The sequence below is a fragment of the Rhinoraja longicauda genome, chromosome 23 (genome assembly GCF_053455715.1).
Source record: "Rhinoraja longicauda isolate Sanriku21f chromosome 23, sRhiLon1.1, whole genome shotgun sequence".
NCBI lineage: Eukaryota > Metazoa > Chordata > Chondrichthyes > Rajiformes > Arhynchobatidae > Rhinoraja > Rhinoraja longicauda.
In genome coordinates, this window is record NC_135975.1 from 14,518,001 (window position 1) to 14,539,338 (window position 21,338).

Consider the following 21,338-nt stretch of genomic DNA (forward strand, 5'->3'; position numbering starts at 1 on the left):
GAGCTCATTCATAGGTAGGGGTATGCCTAAGTTGGCATTCTTAACCAGGGGATGGTCTGATTGCATATACTTGTGGGGGAAAGTACTGGTGGGGATGTCAGTATTCACTCAATGAATGCCTTTTGGAAGCATGATGCGGATCATATTCCCCTTGCTCCCTTCTGTGAGATGCAAATGTGAGTGCTCACAATCACGATGCTCGAGACAATCTAGAGAAACAAGTATAGTTTATTTGCAAGTCTGCAGAGTTGGGTGTCTCCCCTGTCACACCGAGGTCGGGAAAATCCCTTCTTTTTATTCACTTCATTTTACAATTGTTACACCTTTAATTCCTCCCCTTCGGGCTCCTTCCAATCGGAGCACTGAGGTGCACAATCTACCGTCACCGCCCCTGTTGCCTTCCACATCATACAGTAATATTCATTTATTTCATTAGGCAAGCGCAGTACAGAGTAGTTCATGCACTCCCTCTCTCCTAGCTCTTTGATTATTTTGGCCTTCCTCCCAGTTCTCTGATTATCTTCTAACACTTGTCCTTGGACTGTCACCATTTGTTCTTGCGGTTTTTTTCTCTAGCCGAGCACTGTCTGGTCAGTTATTTCTCAGGGTCGTATTGTCGAGTCAGCCATTTCTCAGGATCCTTAGTCTAAATCAATTATCCCTTTTTACCTCTTTCTCACAATCCACCCTTTTTCTTATGCCACGCTACTTTGATTTATACTATTTCCTCCTTTTCTAGTGCTAGCAGCAGAGCCTTTGCCTCTCTATATTCCTCCTGCTGGTCATGCTGTGCTCTAAAGGCCATCATGGCGATGTCGTTCTTTGTCAGAGCTGCCTCTATCAATCGCTGAGACAACCCCCTTATGCAGGGAATGATGCATCATCCGAATAGACACAGCAACCCCATCATAACTATCACTGATGTTAGGGCTGATGTAAAGATGTGCTTCCATTTCCCAAACCAGGAGTCTAGAAACTTGGTCCAGGAGATGTCTACTCCTGAGTTCTCGGCCAATTCGATAGACAGGGAGGTGAGACTCGCTAGGGCCCTTGACACGGACCCATCAGGAGCAGTGTTGTTGGGGATGAAGGTGCAACATTGTTCCCCAAACATTACGCACACCCCCCCTTTTTCAGCCAGTAGCATGTCCAAGGCCATGCAATTTTGCCAGGCCATTAGGCTGGTAGCTGTCAGTTGTTCCGCTAATCCTTCAACCGCATCTCGAGTGTAATTTATAAAGCGTTGTTGATTGTAGTATAGGTAGTTGATCCAATCCACATTTTTATTAATTGTGGACCACCAGAAGAGTATGGACTCAAAGCCAGCAGCTATCTGGTTTCTGGCTTTGAATTCATCGGGTACCCCTCTTGGCACCCCTATTGCATCTATATAGATGTGTGTGTCGAATGATCCTCTCACCTCTCTCCTTTGTCGTCGGCCTCCTTCATTGATTTTGACCGCACGCTCTACTGCTATGGTGAAGGGCATCATCAGTTGTGTAAGGGTACAGGTTCCCGTCCATGACCCTGGTAGCTGGGGCCACAGGGTATCCTCTCCGCACCACCACCAGACATCGGCTCTACTGACTATCTGCTTTATCAGCCAGGAGCTACTGAACAGTGACCCCTGTTCCTCAGCTGTTATGTTATACGTCTGATTGCAGTTTAGCACCTCCCCCATTTCCTGTCCATCTGGGTTATATCTTGTAAAGCACTCAAATCCCTCCTCCCCGAGGGGAATGGTGAATGGGGGAGGTCGAGGGTCTTTCCTTTGGCCCTTCGTGTTGTTGTTGCTAGCCGGGAATAAGTAATGGTAGCTCTGGCAGGTCTCATTCTTTGGTAGTATGGGATTCGTGAATAGTTACAGTATACATGACATAGCCCCAGGTGTCCTACTCCAATTCAGGGGAAATGGTACTGGGACCAGCTGAGGCTTAGCTCCGGCGCAGGCGTAGCAATTGGTTTGTTACATACTTCTGGCCGTGTACATCATCCAGGTAAGCCAGGTGTTGGTTCCCTTTTCCCCTGTTGGTATTCCCTCCCCATACAATTGCATTTATTCTATCTCTCCTGTTACTATCATTATCTTCAAATCCTTAGGCTCATATACCGTGGTGACATTGCTGACTACCGGTGGTGCTGGGGTTGCCCAGGGATCCCTACTCTGACTGACATCTATCTGGAACATTTCCCCCTTATCCTCATATTTTACTATATATATCCGTCCCGTTCTACCTCTATTTCAAACCTCAGGCATGCGTCCTTCCCTGTTCTATCTGCACATATCCAATACCTACCACTTTCCTTTATTTGAACCCTCTGTATGCTTACATATACACGTCCTGGCAATCCCTTGTTTGGGTTTTGATATACTCTCCACCTATCAGTTTGATAGGTGGACTTTTGCCACCCTTCTCTGGATGAAGTGAATACCTCGCGCCAATTTTTACAGGGATGGGTGCATACATACATTCTATAACCACACCATGATTTTCCTTTACATACATCAAATGGGATGGTGGTGGCCCTTCTATTCTGTGGTATAGTGATTTTTATACATGCTACATTACTCACAAGCTGGGTAACCACCCAGCACCCGATCCACCAGCACGAAGTCTTCATTTTCCGTGCGGGGTTTTGGTGAATACCAAAGTCAATGGCTCCTTTCCTCCACGTACCATCCACGGGCTGATATTGTCTGGTGGGGCTTCCACGGGACCCTTAAATCGACTTGCGTGTGTCCACCCTTTTTCTTTTGTTCGTACTGCTGTCTCGGTGGTTAATAACACAAGGTGGGGTCCAGTCCACCTAGGTTGCAACTTTTCTTCCTTCCACGTTTTTATTAGTACCCAGTCTCCAGCCTTGACTGAGTGAATCGGAAAATCCAGTGGCGGGCTCTGGGCCAGTAATCCTTTAGTTTTTAGTTCTGCAAGAGATTGGGATACTGCCAGTAAATAGTTCCTTAGGAACATGTCGCTCCCTGGTATTGTTGGGACCCCTTCTATCTTTCCTAAGTACGGGAGCCCGAATAATATCTCATATGGTGATACCCCTATGTCTTTCCGAGGTGCCGTTCGGATTTTTAACAAGGCTATCGGAAGGCACTTAGTCCAGGGGAGTCTAGTTTCCTCTATTAACTTGGTGATTTGGGTCTTCAAGGTGCCATTCATTCTTTCCACCTTTCCGGAACTCTGGGGATGCCGCAATTTCCATTCAATTCCTAATGCTTCACATATCATTTGATGTGTTTTGGAGGCAAAATGGATCCCTCTATCCGAGTCTATTGTTTCCACAATCCCATATCTGGGTATAATTTGCTCCAATAATACCCTGGCTACCGACTGTGAGGTGGCAGTTACTGTAGGGAATGCTTCTACCCATCTAGTGAAATGGTCTACTACCACTAACAGGTATTTCCATCTCTGTATCCGGGGCAACTCGGTGAAGTCTATCTGTATTCTTTGGAAGGGCCTTATTGCAAATGGTTGTCCTCCTCCTGGGACTGCTCTCATGATTTTTTTGTTGATTCGCTGACATATTACACAACCCCCTATGACTTGTTTGGCCATGGTATACATCCCACGGCAAGCGTAGGTCCTGAGGAGGGTATCACAGAGGGCTTGGGTTCCCCAATGGCTTTGCCCGTGCAGCCTCCCTAATAACTCCCTTATAATTTCTTTGTTCAATAGCTGCTTTCCATCCGGTGTCCACCATTTCCCATTTGGGGTACGCCGGGCTCCCATTTCTCTCATGTTTTCCTGCTCTTTTTCACCAAAGATAGGTATCTTTTCCTCGGGTTCCCTTAAAGGTATCAGTGACATCATTTCTACCGTCTGATCTGTGGCTGCTCTCTTTGCCACCTCATCCGCTGCCCTATTTCCTCGGGCTTCCAGGGTGTTACCCTTCTGATGCCCTGACACATGTGCTATGGCTACCCGTTCTGGTTTCTGCAAGGCCTCCAGTGTGTCCTATCAATTGCTCATGCGCTAATTCTTTCCCCCCGAGCTGTTATCATTCCTCGCTCTTTCCAGATCTTCCCAAAGGTGTGTACTACCCCGAAGGCGTATTTTGAGTCGGTATACACTGTTCCTTCCTTTCCCTCCAATAGTTCCAAAGCTCTCATTAATGCGTATAATTCACAAGATTGGGCTGACCAACCACCAGGCAGCCTGCCGCTTTCAATTTCCTCCATAGTTTCCCCATTCACTATACCGTATCCACTATGTCTTTTTCCATCTATACATCTGGAGGACCCTTCTATAAACCACCGGCTACCCTCAGCCAGAGGTTGTTCTTCCAAGTCTTCTCTACTTTTTGTCTGTAAATCTATTATATCACTACAGCAGTGTTCTGGCCTCCCTGTCTTGTTTTCTCTTTCTTCGGGCAGGTACAGAAACTGAGATGGGTTTAAATTTTTGTCTGTAATCATGGTCAAATCGTCCTTTTCCATCAGGATAGCGTCATATTTTAAAATTCTAGAGTCCGTTAACCATCTGTTGGATTTCTGAGCCAATATTGTTCTCACCGTATGTGGGGTGGAGACCACCAAAACCCCCCCCGAAGGTCAATTTCCTGCTCTCCTCTACTAGGACCGCTGTGGCTGCCACTGCCTGTATACAGACAGGCCATCCTCGTGACACTGGGTCCAATATTTTTGATAAAAATGCCACGGGCTGCCGGTTTCCCCCCCTCCTTTGAGTCAATACCCCGAAGGCTATCCCATTTTCCGCATTTACAAACATATGTTGGGCAAGGCGTTTCTCAGCCCCTCTAGGTCTCGGGTCGCCCAAGGAATATACTGGGTTTGTCCTGCCTTTTTCAAAAGTAATGGCATCATTCTCCCCCTCAGCTCCTGTCTCTCGTTCACCATCTCCTGTTGCGGTTCTATCTGTATACTTTCCCACCTCGTTCTTCTCTGGGCGTACCCCTGGCTTTCCTTTCTTTTTCTTTCGATATCTTTTTCCATCTCCCTTATCTCTATCTCTAAGCGCTTTATGGATGCCTCTATTTCCCTTCTACACTCCCTTGTTCTTTCCCCATCACTTTCTAATTCTGCTTCATTCTCACAGTTTTGCCATGGGCCATTTCGTAACCAATTTTTTTCGTCCTTTTTTTCCCCCCATTTCTCAAGAGTGTTTTTTTAAATATCCTCTTTGGATACGGGGAACTTCCTACTTAGTAGTTCAACTGCAGTTATTTTATTCATTGTATTCGTCTTATGTTATGTTAGTGCACTTGGTCAGTCAGTTTAAATGCAGTCCTTGTTCTCACTCCGTTCCGTCTCTATAGTCACTATGCTACCTATTACGCTATTTCTATCTTCTATAGTTCTACTATATTCCTTTAATATTTATTCCGAGGCATCGGCAAGCCTGTGATTCTTTCAGGATTTATTCTTCGCTTTCCCCTTACAAGCATAACAACTTTCCTCCAGATTAGGGGAAGCTTTTGAATTAACAAACACATTTAATGCCTGCCGTACCCAATCCTCATTGGAGCCCAGTCGTGGCCACCAGACTGAACTCCCTTTGATCGGGTATTTCTGCCACTCAAAATAACAGAGTTGAATCATTTTTGTCTTCTCCAATCCCTGGGTTTTTCCCTGCCCCCAATGGCGCAGCATTCGCCCCAACGGACTATCAGGCGGCATGCGGGGGTTGGGCTTACCGCCCTTCCCCTCCCTTTTGGGCTTTCCGTTTTCACTGCCCATTCTCCCGATCGGAATTCCCCTCCGATCTTTTATCCTCCCGATCGGAATTCCCCTCCGATCTTTTATCCTCCCGATCGGAATTCCCCTCCGATCTTAGCTGTAATCGCCCGAGTAGTACTTAATAGTCAGTTTTCTTACCCGGGTCCTGTGCACAAGAATCACTCGATTTAGCTCCTCGCGATTTCCTGCTCCTCCCACTTGTTTCTCGAGTCTCTGGTCCAGGTATCACTCGCTCAAACCGCTGACGGCAAGCAAGGAGTCTGAGACCGCTGAACTCAGCGGGGTGCACCGTCCCTTCTTCCGTATACTCCCGTCAGCCGGCCGGAGTGGCGATCCCGGACGAGCCCCCAAGCTGTGAGATGCAAATGTGAGTGCTTACAATCACGATGCTCGAGACAATCTAGAGAAACAAGTATAGTTTATTTGCAAGTCTGCAGAGTTGGGTGTCTCCCCTGTCGAGACACACCGAGGTCGGGAAAATCCCTTCTTTTTATTCACTTCATTTTACAATTGTTACACCTTTAATTCCTCCCCTTCGGGCTCCTTCCAATCGGAGCACTGAGGTGCACAATCTACCGTCACCGCCCCTGCTGCCTTCCACATCATACAGTAATATTCATTTATTTCATTAGGCAAGCGCAGTACAGAGTAGTTCATGCCCTCCCTCTCTCCTAGCTCTCTGATTATTTTGGCCTTCCTCCCAGTTCTCTGATTATCTTCTAACACTTGTCCTTGGACTGTCACCATTTGTTCTTGCGGTTTTTTTCTCTAGCCGAGCACTGTCTGGTCAGTTATTTCTCACGGTCGTATTGTCGAGTCAGCTATTTCTCAGGATCCTTAGTCTAAATCAATTATCCCTTTTTACCCCTTTCTCACACTTCCATGCCCCTTTTTTTAAACCTTGCGCATTTGAAATGAGCTCACATTGTTGTCACATTAAAGAGAGCAATACATTTCTTACAAGTTAGCATCTAGTTGATTTCTTCTCGCATGTATTACATTTCAAAAACTTTAAAAGTTATTTTATAGTTATTTCAGATTGCAAAGGTTTAAAAGGATTAGAATAGTAAGAGGCGGGGACTGTTTTATTGTTGAAACCATTTGTTCCTAGCTATTTTCTTTCAATCAGAGCAAGTTTGAGCATGAGCCGAGGATGGATCAGGACTGGAGAAAGCAGAAGTGGGAGGAGGTGGGAGAGAATTGTTGTCACCATGAAGCATATCTAACCAAGCTGTTCAAAGAACCATTCTACTTGCATCTCAGTAGTCAGCTTGTCTAGTGAATCCTGAAAAGTATAAAAATTGGAAGAAGGAGAATTAAAAAAACATTTAGGTGGGATTCAGTTGAACATCCACCTAAATGCTTTGTGTTTCTCAATGAACACAAATGCACTTTGGTGTCTAACTTCCAGGCTAGAACTGGTGAAATATACATTATCTTAATTTTCCATACACTTTGGAATTAAAGAGGACATTGACACTTTATGTTTAAAAGGAATAAACTGCATTTAATTTTCTCTTGTCAGTCCAGAACTAGACAAAAGAATGCAGCTTTGCTGCGTTGTCTGATTTCCACTGTTTCAGAATAACGTTTAACTGCACCCACATAGTTTTGCAAGCATTGCATTCTATCCTTTAACAAGAATCAAAAGGGATTCTACATTCTCAACATCCAACTGGTGTGAGATCGTAGGCAGCAAAGCATAAAGGTCAGTGCATGGCATCTGAATTGCAGTTGTGATGCCTTCTCTTTAGAAAGGCAGTACTGGCTGCCACCCAAGAAGATCAAACAGTGACTACTAGACAACAGATCATTGAAAGGCAAAAACAGAAAGGTGATATTTCGGATCAGGACCTTCAGGATCCGAAGCGTCACCTATCTATACCCTCTAGAATTACTCAAGCATTTTGTGCTTTTGTAAACCAGCACCTGCAGTTCCACGTGTCTTTACTGAAAGGACAATCCCCTGAGATCAAACTACTGATTCCAATGTAGATTCCATACATGCATCTACACAGAGAAAATCATGCTGCAACTCAAAATTTGATGCAATGCACCATTGGCATGCTGAAACAATCTTGCTGCTCCATAGATAATAGCAGCCCTACAGAGCTCCATAGAGCAGGTATGAACAATCACAGGGTCTGCAGCATGCCAGGAACTAAGGATCCGTAAAATGCTGGTGATGGAAGGGAAAGGTTGATGGCTGTGAATGGTCTGTGAGCTCACCTCCAGCACCCATCGGAGAGCTGCCTAAAGTTTTGCTATCAGGTTCTGGAAGATATATACACGTAGGACATGACGATTCCGGTGCACTGATATGGAGGGGCGGTTGCAGGGTGTAACAGCTCAAATGGCGCAGGAGGGAGGACAAGGCGGCCACTGGAGTGCTTACATGTGAGCAGTAAGCAGCCCATGGCAGTGAGCAGCCCACAGCAACTGCACAGATCAACGGCTGCCATGATAGGCAACATCAGCATCATGTTGGGTGTTGCCAGACTACTGGGCCTTAAAGTTACCAAAGTGAGTAAGTAGGAAGTGCATATCTCCTGAGACCAAGATCATATTTTCAGACACTTGAGACTTGCTAAATGCAAGATGGTGCTGGAGTCTGTGGTTCCCAGAAGAGGACCTGCTATTGTTCCACTCATTATTTGGGTATGATTGTACACAGATATGCATGTTATGAAAGCATACAAAATAAAGTTTTTCACTGTATCTCAGTACACATGACAATGATAAACTAAACTAAATTCTGCACAACATGAGAGAACAGCACTTACCACCAGCAATAGGCAAGCAGCAGGAGAAGAAACAGAGATGGAAGAGGCAATGTGATTACCTCTTTTTGCTTGGGCTGTAGTATAGTCCAAGTGCAACGCCAGTAACAGTGATTCATGATTCCTTACCATAATCTTATCTCCCTCCATCTCCAAACATCACAGTGATGGCTTGGCGAAAGTACAATATGAAAATCACTTCAAAATAAACATCACAGATCAAATTTATAGTTTAAATTGCAATTTATTGCACTCAGAATTCAACCAAGCACCCATGTGCATTCCTTTTTTTATATATATATATATATATATATATATATATATATATTACTAGACCAAGTGGACCCATTGGGCCAAAACCAAAGATACTAGAGGAACAAGATGGACCACTCCGTTGAAATCGCCTATACTGGTGTAGTATGCAAAGGAGCCATTTTAGTAGGCAAAACCCGCCGTTCGCTATGTCTCGCAGTGTGATCAGTTTTTTGGGGGAACTTGCCCCCTTTCTCCCCTTTCCCCCCTCCTCCCCCACCTCCCTCCCTCCCCTCTACCTCCCCTCCCTCTGTCCCCCTCCCTCCCCTTTGCCCCCCTTTCCCCTGCACTCCTCACCCTCCCTTCCCTCCGCCCCCCTCCCCGTTCCCACTTCCTCCCTCCCTCCCTCCCCCTCCCTCACCTATCCCTCTCCCTCCCTCTCCCCACTCCCCTCTCCCTATTCCCTCTCCCTCTCCCCTCACCCCTCCCCCTCTCCCCCCCCTAGGGTTGCCTCTCCTGCATTGGTGCAGCACCCTCCTCCCCCACTCCCCCATCCCTCCTCTCCCCTCCCTCACTCTCCCCGCCCCTCTCCTCCCCCACTCCCCCAATTTTCCTCCCTTCCTCCCTCCCTCCCTGCCTCCCTCCCTCCCTCCCTCCTCTCTCTCTCTCCCTCTCCCCCCTCTTCCTCTCCTCCCCCCCCCCCCCCCCACCATTTTGGCTGTAGTTCCCCAGCGGTCGTCTTAAGTAAGTATAGGGGTGGATCCGACGGCCATCTTACGTAAGTATAGGCGCGGATCCGGCGGCCATCTTACGTATGTATCGGTTCAACTGGCCCCGACTGCGCATGCATGGTTTTTTATAAACTGTGAATGACTTTAAGAATATAACACCAATCTCAATGAAACTTCTTCCATTAGCACCAAAGGGACGACGGTGAGTAAGGTGGGCCTAAAATTGTCGCGCTATCGTGTACCGTTTGGCTGTAGTTCAGGAACAAACAAACGAGAGTTTTAGTTTATAGATAGTAGCATGGCGGATGATGGCTATGACATTCACAGTAGGGTGAACTCGTGTATATATTTTATTTACAGCAGTAACAGAAGTAATGGTGTTTTTAAACAGCTATTTGTAATGAATGGCATCTAAGTCCAAGAAGCAGAAGATATTTTAGGAGTCTTGACATGTCCACCACCATTTGACATGACCTCCTGAGATACTAGTATTCAAATGCGTTTTTAAAAATGAAGATTTGCATACAGGATCCAGTTTGATCCGACACGCTTCCTTGGAGCTTACCCCTTGTTGTTCCGCTTTCTGCTGTTTGCAATTACTACTTTTCTGGTCTGCAGGTACATCTCTTAACCATGCTTATTAGAGCATGGTTTAGATGTTTGATCTGCAAGTCTGAGACACTGGGAATGAGCGATATGCAGCAAGGATAACACAGGTGCGGAGGACCTTGTCTGAGGCTCAGTTGAGGGGTCCATCCTGACGCGTAATAGAGCAAAATTCCAGTGCAGAATGAAACCTCAAGGGGGAACAAACTCCTCTTCACATGTTGCTAACCAAGCACTTTTGAGAAGTCAATATTTATTGGCATATTTCCTTGAAATACAATCCACTTTATGCTCATGAGTCCACAATTTGCCTGAACAGCCAAGATTCGGGAAGCTCAGGACCTATAGACTTTATTTTAAGCATAAATGTTTGTTGAATTCTAATTGAGCAATTGAAATACAATTGTTGACAACTGCCACGAGGGTTGCGAGCACGTAACCTAATGTGCTGGAATAAAATGTGGAAGTTTGAGGTTTAAGACAGTATCCCCAACATGCTCACAATTTCAATAGTTTAATCTACACCCATACCCAAATCCACATAGTCCTGCATATAAAAAATCAGCCCATGGACATGTATTATTGTTCAGCACAATAAAATCAATTGTGATATTCTTATCAACTATATTGCGTATTTAACTTATAGCTGAAGTATAAATTCCTAAGGAAACTGAGCCTTTGCAAACTGAAAGAAAACATGTCGCTAATGGATAAATCCCATGACAAATCACATCAACTTGACACAAGTTAAACAACAATTTTTGCAGAGATTCCAAGCTTAACATTTTAAAGAGGCTGTTGGATTAATAAAGCTATATTGTTATTTATATTTTGTATCGTCATATTTAACGGGTTGGATTGGGTATTGTAAATATATGATAATATTGCCTGGAAGATATGTATTACTTGATTAATCTATTTCAAGGTGCAGCAGAAGATTTTAATGATTAAGTGGATAAATACATCACTTGCACCGTCTTCTGTTCTGGGCACATCGGGCTGGCTATGCTTTGGTTTCCAGTTTTTGATTTCAGCTGTGTTTTGGCTCCATGCTCCTGAATGTTCAAGAAAGAGTTAAATTTAGTTCTTAAGGCTAAAGGAATAAAGGGATATGGTGAAAAATCAGAAACGGGGTACTAATTTTAGATGATCAGCCATGATCATAATGAATGGCGGTACAGGCTCTAATGGCCGAATGGCCTACTCCTGCACCTATTTTTCTATGTTTCGATGTATCCCTGCCCCATTCCTCGTGACGATCCATTCACACATCTGACCCCATTCTCAGCCACTCTTTGGCTAGTTGTTACAATAGACAATAGGTGCAGGAGTAGGCCATTCGGCCCTTCGAGCCAGCACCACCATTCAATGTGATCATGGCTGATCATTCAAAATCAGTACCCCGTTCCTGCCCTCTCCCCATACCCCCTGACTCATCAAAATGGCGGCACTGCCCTAGCAGCTGCCGCTCACCTGCGGTCCATTTGTCTTTGTGTTTTTGTTGTTTTTTGTTGTCTTAATTGTAGTTGTGATGTGGTGTTTTTGTGTTTATGTACTATGTGTGTATGTGGGGGGGAGGGGGAAACTAACACTGTAAATTAGTGTGTCCCTTCAGAACGGAGACCCGACCTTTGTTTTCTGGGCCGTGTCTCCGTTCCTGCTGCGGCCTACCATCGGCCCAACTCCTGGAGCTGTCGGCCTCCAGGGCTCTGGTTTGCAGAGCCCGCGGAACGGACTTACCACCACCGGAGCCGGCCGTCTTCGGAGGCTGCGGGAGCGGCTGCGACTCGCCTTAGGTTCGGGCCGCGTGGATGCCGACATCGGGAGCTCCGGCAGCGGCAGCGTGTTCGCCCACCCCGGATCGCGGGGCTTGGGTCGCGGACATTTCACCGTCCGGCGCGGCCTAGGATGGCCGCGGGATATTTCTCTGCTGGGCGGGGGCTTCAATGTCGGGAGCCACGACCGCCCCGACGTGCAACAACAGCGGCAGCGACAGCGTGTTCGCCCGCCCCGGATCGGACTTTTCATCAGCGGAGCCGGCCGTCTTCGGAGGCTGCGGGAGCGGCTGCGACGCGACGCGCCTTGGGCTTGGCCCGCTGTGGACCGTCCGGTGCGGCCTGCAACCACAACAACCTGACTGCGGGCGAGGACAGCAGGAGAAGGGAAAGACATTGTGGCCTTCCATCACAGTGAGGAGAGAGAGGACTGGAGGAGACTCACTGTGATGGATGTTTCTTTGATGGATGTTTCTTTTTTGTGTGTTTTTGGGGTTGGGTGGTTTGAGTGCCTGTTTGATGCTTTTATTGTTGGACTGTGTTTTTGGGGGTTTTGGGGTGTGTGATTTGAATGCCTATTTAATGCTTTTATTGTTGGACTGTGTTTTGGGGGGTTTTTGGGGTTGGGTAATTTTGGGTGCCTGTTTAGTGCTTTTATTGTTGGACTGTGGGTGATTGAATTAACATTTTGTTCAAGATGGCCGCGCCGTTGTGTTTGGCTGCCTGCCACTGTATGTTTCTTTTTTTTCCTGGTCAGATGTACAGCACTTTGGTCAACGTGGGTTGTTTTTAAATGTGCTATACAAATAAATTGACTTGACTTGACTTGACTATCATTAAGAACTCTATCTAACTCTCTCTTGAAAGCATCCAGAGACTTGGCCTCCACTGCCTTCTAAGACAGAGAATTCCACAGATTTACAACTCTCTGAGTGAAAAAGGTTTTCCTTATCTCTGTTCTAAATGGCCTACCACTTATTCTTAAACTGTGGCCCCTGGTTCTGGACTCCCCCAACATTGGGAACATGTTTCTTGCCTCTAGTGTGTCCAATCCCTGTGATCAGCCATGATCACAGTGAATGGCGGTGCTGGCTCGAAGGGCCGAATGGTCTACTCCTGTACCTATTGTCTATATTGTCTATCCCTTAATAATGTTCTATTTTTCAATAAGATCCCCTCTCATCCTTCTAAATTCCAGTGTATACAAGCCTAGTCGCTCCAGTCTTTCAACATATGACATTCCCGCCATCATGGCTGCATTTAAAGTTGTAGGCTGCATTGACAGCTGTCTGCTGCATTTAACGTGTCCAGATCCACCACTGACTCACGAGTCCTGCAATGGAAAAACATTGATTTACACGAGCAAAGCTAAGGTTCTGGTAAGTTTGAGACTTCATTTGTCGAGTCCCAGTCTAGTGCTCCACTGTAAAGATCTAGTTGTCCCTGGTGGACCCAATGATGGTTGCAAGCAGGTAATTCATTTGAAATTTTATAGGGATTTTGAAATGGTTGTTATCGTTCTTCACTTTTTAGTAAGATTGTTTTCAATCAGCTGGTGCCCAAATGCACAATTTGTGTTCCAGAGAACTATGTTGAAGAAATAGATGCCCTAATGTACAATTTTAGCATAAAATAATGGGTTAACTACCATTCTGTAATAAATATATTAAACCACATCTGGAAAGTTTAATAATATGAAAATATATGAGAAACAGTCAACTTTTAGGGATTCAAACATTATTTTGACATTAACACTTATTACGATGTGTGGTTTGTACGTGTTCAATTGTAATGTTGATTTAAGGAACAAAATCTCCCATGCCGCCTCCCCAACGTGATATACTGAAGGATTTCAAAACACAAACTCCAGCACTTGGAACATTTAACAGAGAGAAGCCAAATGGTGCAAATTTTCTAGGTTGAAATTTTTTTTTTCTTCTTACAAGTACTTTTTTTTTCTTACAAGTACAATAATGTAATATTACCTGAATTTGTTCATAATATTAAAATGTTTATTAAAATAATGAGAATGTTCAAAAACAATCCCACTTATCACTATTTTAATTCAGTTGAAATTAAAATAAGGTTATTTCCATTAACCTGCAACTGAATGACATCTGCAGTTCTAACTCAAGTGGCAAGTTGAGATTCACCAGGATTTTGCAAGGATGGAGCATTTCAGATATAGGAAGAGAGTGGATAGGCTGGATTGGCTTTCCAAGGAGCGAGGAGGCTGAGGGATGATCTGATAGAGCTATATAAAATTATGTGGCAGGAAGATAGTAAGATTATTTTTCCCATGGAGGGTGTGTCTAAAATAAGAAGGCGTAGGAAATACGAGAGAGGTATAAGAATTATTTGTGGAGAACTTTTTTGCCCACGCTGAGACTAGTTGAAATCTGGAACACACTGCATGAGAAAGTAGGTAGGTGGATCACTGGGCGGCACGGACTTGGTGGGCCGAAAAGGCCTGTTTCCGGCTGTATGTATATGATATGATATTCCCACATTTAAGAAACAACTAGACAACCACTTGAATCATCAAGTCATAAAAGGCTACAGTCCAAAAAGGATGAATAGAATTGGTATAGACAAGTACAATGATCAGCATGTCAATATTGGGGAATTTACTCACCAATACCATGGTAACACCATCATTTTGTTTGTGTTTTGTCTACATATCTGCTCCTCTATCTCCTGTTGAGAGGCCTGTAGTTATAACCCAAACAAAGTGATGTTTCTTTTCTTATTTCTAAATTCTACCCATATGGATTCATTTGAAAAGCCTTCCAGGACAGCCCAAAGCAGTGCAGTGATGTTCTCCCTGCTCAATAATGCCATGCCCCCTCTTACGTGCCCTATTCAAATTTCTGCCACCTCTATATCCTAGAATATTGAGGTGCAAGTCTTGACTTTAACCTCATTTCCGTGATGCAAATGATATTGTATTCTCATATGCTGATCAATGTTTAAAGTTTATCAGTTTTATCTGTCAGGCTCTTTGCTTAAAATATATATAGATGAGCCTACCAGTCCTCCAGTGTGCCTTATCATGCCCCATCTCCTCTCTCCTCTTAGATCAGGTGCAGTCTGTCCTGCTTGTACAGGGCTCTCTTGTGGAGCCAACAATCCAAATATTTAGAGATCTTCCTCCTGCACCATCTCTGTAGTCGCACATTCATCTACTTCTATAGTCTCTCATATGTGGCACTGGAAGTATTCCAGAGGACACAATCTTGAAAGTGCTACTCTTTAACCTCCAACCTAACTCGGTAAATTCATATTGGAGTATCTCCTCCCTCTTTCGTCCTAGGTTATTAAAACCATGTATTTCTTGACTGATTACCCTCCTGTTTCAAAATGCTGTGCAGCCATTCTGTCCCTGGCACCAGGGTGGCAATGTATCTTTTGGAAGTCTTGTTTACAGCCTGTCTGGTCCCATTACTAAAGAATCAGCTACCACTGTAGCTCACCTAGGCATTTTTTCCTCTGCTGCCCAGCAGAGCCGCTCGTGCCACAAGAAACGTCTCTGTTGATGGATTCCCTGAGAGGCCATCTCTTACACTCCAACCCTATTTCAAAAATGATATGCCTGTTTGAGAGGGTGATGATCATATGAGACTTGGTGCTACCTGTCTACACCTACTGCTCTTTCTAGTGGTCACCCATTGTCTTTCTGCCTGTGGTCAGCCTGTGATCAACTTGCTAAATATGCTACATACTAGGTTCTCATCATCGTGGATACTTCATAGTGAATCCATCCGCAACAGTGCTGCATGATCTGTTAGGAGCTGCAGCTGGACATTCTTCCCCCTCACCTGATTACTAGGAATACGAGGTGTCCCTGATTTCCGAGATTACGCAGGAGTATAACCATGGTTCTGACTTTTCTTGCCATATTCATGGATCACCACTTCTTATAATTTGGCGTACAAAACTAGTGATCTTTCTAGGCTTTAAACACTAGCAACTACGCTAGTAATTTTTCTTTGGTTTTAATATTAAATAATTGCACTCTAAAATCACTGCAAGAATTAAGGACAGGAGGAGAATACCCACCTAATTGAGACTCATCAATCACCATCTTCCCCAAAGCCCCTCACTCACCAAACACTCTGTGGTCACTGCACTCTAGGATCAACTGTGGGATTGATTTTTTTTTGTGAACAGTCTTGAAACCTATTTCCCCACCACATTTCATTTTTCCCAATCAAACCTTTTGTACTTATTTAAAAACTAAGGTACTTTAAGGATAACTCATAGTTATTTGGTCATTGTTTCAGCGGTGCTTCTGAATCCATTTATGGAATTACATATATTTCATGTACTTTACTCAAAAGTACACAGAGATTAAAAATAGCTCAAGGAGGTCTAACTATTTAAATTTATATCCATTAGATGATTGAACTGGCATTATCCCAGAATTAATACCTCACAAACATATAATTCAAAACCTTTAGCTCCATGATAAAGTGAAAATAAGAAGGCAAAGAGGCACTCTGGATGCATTCCAGCACATTTCAAAAATGGCCAGATTTTGTATAGACGAGCTTCTTGAATTAATATTTCTTGATAGAATTATATAACATTTGGAGGAAAACATTGGATTTGAGTTTTAGGATAATAAAATCTTGCAGGTATAAAACAGCATTGTGTCAGAAAAATATTTCCAAGGTCTTTTCCGAAAAGGCATAATGTAACAAAAGTTAAGTTCTAAAATCTTTAAAGATATTTTCGGGATTTAGCATCTAACGAACTGAATGTGTGTCATTGATCATAAAGAAAAAGGAACAATGGAGCGTAAAAGGCTATTGACAATAAAAATAGAACATTGAGAGGGTTACATGGAAGTAAATCAGGGAAATCAAGTGGAGCATGTTATTAAAGTTGGTTATTAAGAGTCATTAAATGTAGATGGTTGGTTAGTAAGTTTGCAAATGACTCCAAAATTGTTGTAATTGCAGATTGCGAGGAGGCCTGTCAAAATATACAACAGCATATAGATTTGCTAAAGAAATGGGTGGAGAAATATCAGATGGAGTTTAATCTGAGCATGTATGAGATGTTGCCCTTTGGGTGGTCAAATGTAAAGGATAAGCATACAGTTAATGGCAAGACCTTTAATAGCATTGATGTACAGAGAGAGTCCAAGTCCATAGCTCCCTGATACTGACAACATGTACAGATAGAATAGTGGAGAAGCCTATGGTATGCATTCCTTCATCAGTTGGGGAATTGAGTATTAAGAGATTTTTGCAGTTGATAAGTGCACTGAAAGGGTTTGTTATTTATCTTATTATTTTAAATTAGATTAGATTTTTAATAAAAGTGTATTTTCTAATTTCAGAAACGTCCCCTCTCCATGCTCTCAAGCGATGCTGCCTGACCCGCCCAGCTACTCCAGCACTTTGTGACCTTTTGTTTTAAACATTGAAGCATCCCATTTAGATTTACATATTTTTGTTTAGCAAAACATTTTACTGAAACAACCCTTTTGTAAATCTGTGAACACCTGTAATTTGTATTTCTGATGAGGTTAATAGCTTAAGTAGTGAATGACTAGGAAATGCAAACGTTTCAATTTTATATGGAATGGAGATGGTGGTTTATTTAAAATATGTTTATTAGCTCTAATATTCTACATTATATGGATTCACATTTCCTTGAGTATACTGCTTGGGTTTTTTCATTACTCATCCAGATATCCATTGGAAATGCTTAACAATGGAGTGGACAGATACAATAATTTTGCCAAACAAGGAAATTTGATCTCTGAGACTCCATGTCTGAAGGCTAACAAAGAAAGTTATTTTTTTTAAAGGATAGCCCCTCAGTCCACTTCCAAAACCATGATGCAGCAAGGGGGGGGCGGAAGTGGGAAGTCTCTGCGCTGAAAGATTTTACTTCCTACATCAAAATGGAGAATTGTTCATGTGTTTAAAATGACCTGATGGTTGATTGATTGATTTTTTTTTGTAATGTTAGTTTACTCCTTTTGACCAAAGGCTTGCTGGAAATAATTTTGAGAAACCAGTGCAGAATTTTCTGTGAGCTGTGGTGTTTCTTCAAGATTCACTCACAGTGATGTGATCACTTCTCAACTGATTCAAGTGAGGTACTATGTCACTGACCCCAGAAATGATCAAGGTTAGGGATGGAGGGTGCTATCGTACACAATCTCTCTGTGACTGCCAGTATGGCAAACATACAGATTTCTGGGGTCTTTATTTTTGCTGGTGTAACACAGAAAGTTTGATTTTGATACTGTGACAGGTTGACTCAGTTGGAAGTATTAATAATTTTATTTCTATACCAAAACTGAATTGATTTAGCAAGTATTCATATAGTTCGCTTTAAAAAATATAATCCTATTGACTGTTGCTAATACCTAACTTTCTGATATACCTTTCAGTTATTTTCTGCTAGAAAAATTGCAGGAACCCAAATTGGCTATATGAAATCCAAATACATGTTGTTGCACGAGACTTTAAAAAGGTAAGGACTTTAAAAGGGTAAGGCTAATCAATAAATAATCAGATTTGTATGGCATGGAAATAAGCTCTTTGGTCCAACTTCTTCATGCCAACCAAGATGCACCATCCAAGCTTGCCTCTTTGGCCCATATTCTACTAAACCGTACCTATCCATGTACCTGTCCAAATGTCTTTTAAATGTCACTAAAATAGGTGGTATTGTAGATAGTGAAGATGGTTGTCAAAAATTGCAGCAGGAGTGCTGAGCATGGTGAATGGTAAGGCTCTGGGAAGTGTGTAGAGCAGAGGGATCGAGGAATGCAGGTATAAAGTTCCTTGAAAGTAGCATCACAGCTGGATAGGGTGGTCAAAAAGGCTTTGGGCATATGGGCCTTCATCGATCAAAGTATTAAGTATAGAAGGTGGGAGATCATGTTACAGTTGCATAAGACATTTGGGAATGCCGTATTTAGAGAATTGTGTTCCATTTTGGTCACCATGTTATGTGATGGGTAATGGTGCAGAGGAGATTTACGACGATATTGCCAGAACTCGATGGCCTGAGCGATAGGGAGAGGTTGAGCAGGCTAGGCAGGGCCGGATTAAGCTAATGTGGGGCTCGTAGCATATGTCTGCCCCCCACATGACCTCACCCAGCCAGCGACCACATGCTCCCGCTCCAGCAAATACGGCCGCCCGGGTTGGGAGGTGGGTTGCAATCTCCGTTCGGTGAACACACTCGGCCCCGCTCCCCGAACACACTCGGCCCCTCTCCCCGAACACACTCGGCCCCGCTCCCCGAACACACTTGGCCCCGCTCCCCGAACACACTCGGCCCCGCTCCCCGAACACACCCGGCCCCGCTCCCCGAACACACTCGGCCCCGCTCCCCGAACACACTCGGCCCCCCTCCCCGAACACACTCGGCCCCCCTCCCCGAACACACTCGGCCCCTCTCCCCGAACACACTCGGCCCCGCTCCCCGAACACACTTGGCCCCGCTCCCCGAACACACTCGGCCCCGCTCCCCGAACACACCCGGCCCCGCTCCCCGAACACACTCGGCCCCGCTCCCCGAACTCAGTTAACGTTCACGAGCTATGTTAGCCTACACTGTCCAGGTCGACAGTGTCGGGGCCCACAGCGGCCCGCGGGCCTAATACTGGACCCTCAAAGAATGTGTGATGGAGGGGTTTAGTTTAGAGATACAGCGCGAAAACAGGCCATTTGGCCCACCATCTGTACCGACCAGCGATCCCCGCACACAATAGGGACAATTTTACACATACACCAAGCCAATTAACCATCAAACCTGAACGTCTTTGGAGTGTGGGAGGTAACCGAAGATCTCGGAGAAAACCCTCGCGGTCATAGGGAGAATGTACAAACTCCGCAAAGACAGCACCCGTGGTTGGGATGGAACCTGGGTCTCTGGTGCTGCAAGCACTGTAAGGCAGCAACTCTACCGGTGCGCCACCGTGGGGAGAATGACGGAGGATTGCGAGAAGAGGGTCGGAGGAGTGGGAGCCGAGGGTGCCAGAGAAGTAGAGATACGGAGGGCCGGAGGAATGTGGAAAAGGAAAGGCCGGAGGAGTGAATAGAGGCGGGACTGGAGGTATAGGGGTGAGAGGAATGGATCGGGGTAGGGAGGGAGGGTGGTGGAGGGTGGTAGGGGTAGGGAGTGCTGGAGCAGTGGATGCTGAGAGGCATGCAAGGTGTGGGTAGAGGAGGTGATAGAAGAGTGGAGGAGGAGACAGGGCCCGGGAAGTGAGAAGAGAAGGCCGGGGGATTGGTGAGAAAGAGGGCCCGAGCTTTTGGGATGGGTGAGAGGGAGACGCAGAATTTTGGGAGTATGGGCCAGAAGAGTAGAGAGAGAGAGAGAGGTACGGATGGGTAGGGGCTGAGAAAAGGCCGTAAGTGTGAGGGAATGTGCCTATAGAAATGGAAAGTAAAGGCCAGAGGTGGGGAGGGTAGACATGGAGGGAGGTGTGGGGGAAAGTTCAGAGGAAACGGAGAGAGTATAAGTGTAATGAAGATGTGCAGGGGGGAGAGAGGGATGGAGAAGAGGAGGGAGAGTGGGACAGAAGACTGGGAATAAGGGGGAGGTAGATTGGCGGAAGAGAGGACTGGACAGTAGCTATTTGGAGGGATGAAAGTCTGGGAGGCGAGAGGGAAGGGAGATTGGGGAGAGAGACGCCCAGTGGAGTAGGGAAAAGGAGAGAGCTGGAGGAGTGGGGAGAGAGAGAAGACTGCAGGAGTGAAGAGAGAGAGAAGGCCCTAGCAAAGAGAGGGAGGGGCGGAGGGGTAGGGAAAGAACAGGTGGGAGGTATGCGGAAGAGTGAGCAGTGAAGGATTCAGGGGAGCAAGTGCCAGAGGAGTGGGGAGAGAGCGCCGGAGGAGTACGGAGAAGGAGGGCCGGAGGAATGGGAGAGATGGGGTGGGGGGATGATGAGGTGGTGAAAGTGGCCCGGGGACTTGAGAGAAAAGAGCCGATGAGCGAGGAGTGAGAGGGCCGGGATTTGTGGGGCGACAAGGCCAATATTCGAGCAGAGAGGTCCGGAGGAGTGAGGTGTTTGGGCGAGGCCAGAGGTGCGTGGAGTAAGAGGGCTGGAGACTGGGCAGTTGGGCGGTGATGAGCCAGCTGCCTATTGTTCCATGCATCCCCACCACCACATTCAAACCGCGACGGTTGAGGAATGGCGCATGCAACACAGCGCACCACAGTGGGATACCGATTTCAAGCATTTAGCTTGCAAGCATTTAGTGCAGGCCCCTCGAAAGTGCGGGGCCCGTAGCAAATGCTACTTTTGCTACTATATTAATCCGGCACTGAGGCTAGGACTTTATTCCTTGGAGTGCAGGAGGATGTGTACAAAATCATGAGAGGTTTAGATCGAATAAATGCACAGAATCTTTTGCCCAGAGTATGGGAGTCGAGAACCAGAGAACATAAACATACGGTGAGGGGGAAAGATTTAATAGGAACCTGAGGGGGAACGTTTTTGACACAA

The 21,338-nt window shown here is 45.2% G+C and overlaps 1 protein-coding gene across 4 annotated transcripts in view; it reads left to right on the forward strand.

Moving 5' to 3' along the window:
* ccdc146 (coiled-coil domain containing 146) overlaps positions 1 to 21,338 on the forward strand; it is a 101,713-nt gene that overhangs the window by 12,637 nt on the left and 67,738 nt on the right. For 2 of the 4 annotated variants that reach the window (XM_078419713.1, XM_078419714.1), the window contains exon 3: positions 18,267 to 18,349. The exons of the other annotated variants lie outside the window; for them this stretch is intronic. In XM_078419713.1, the coding sequence (XP_078275839.1) occupies positions 18,267 to 18,349 (83 nt within the window). The remainder of the gene's footprint in view (positions 1 to 18,266; positions 18,350 to 21,338) is intronic. 4 annotated transcript variants of the gene reach the window in all.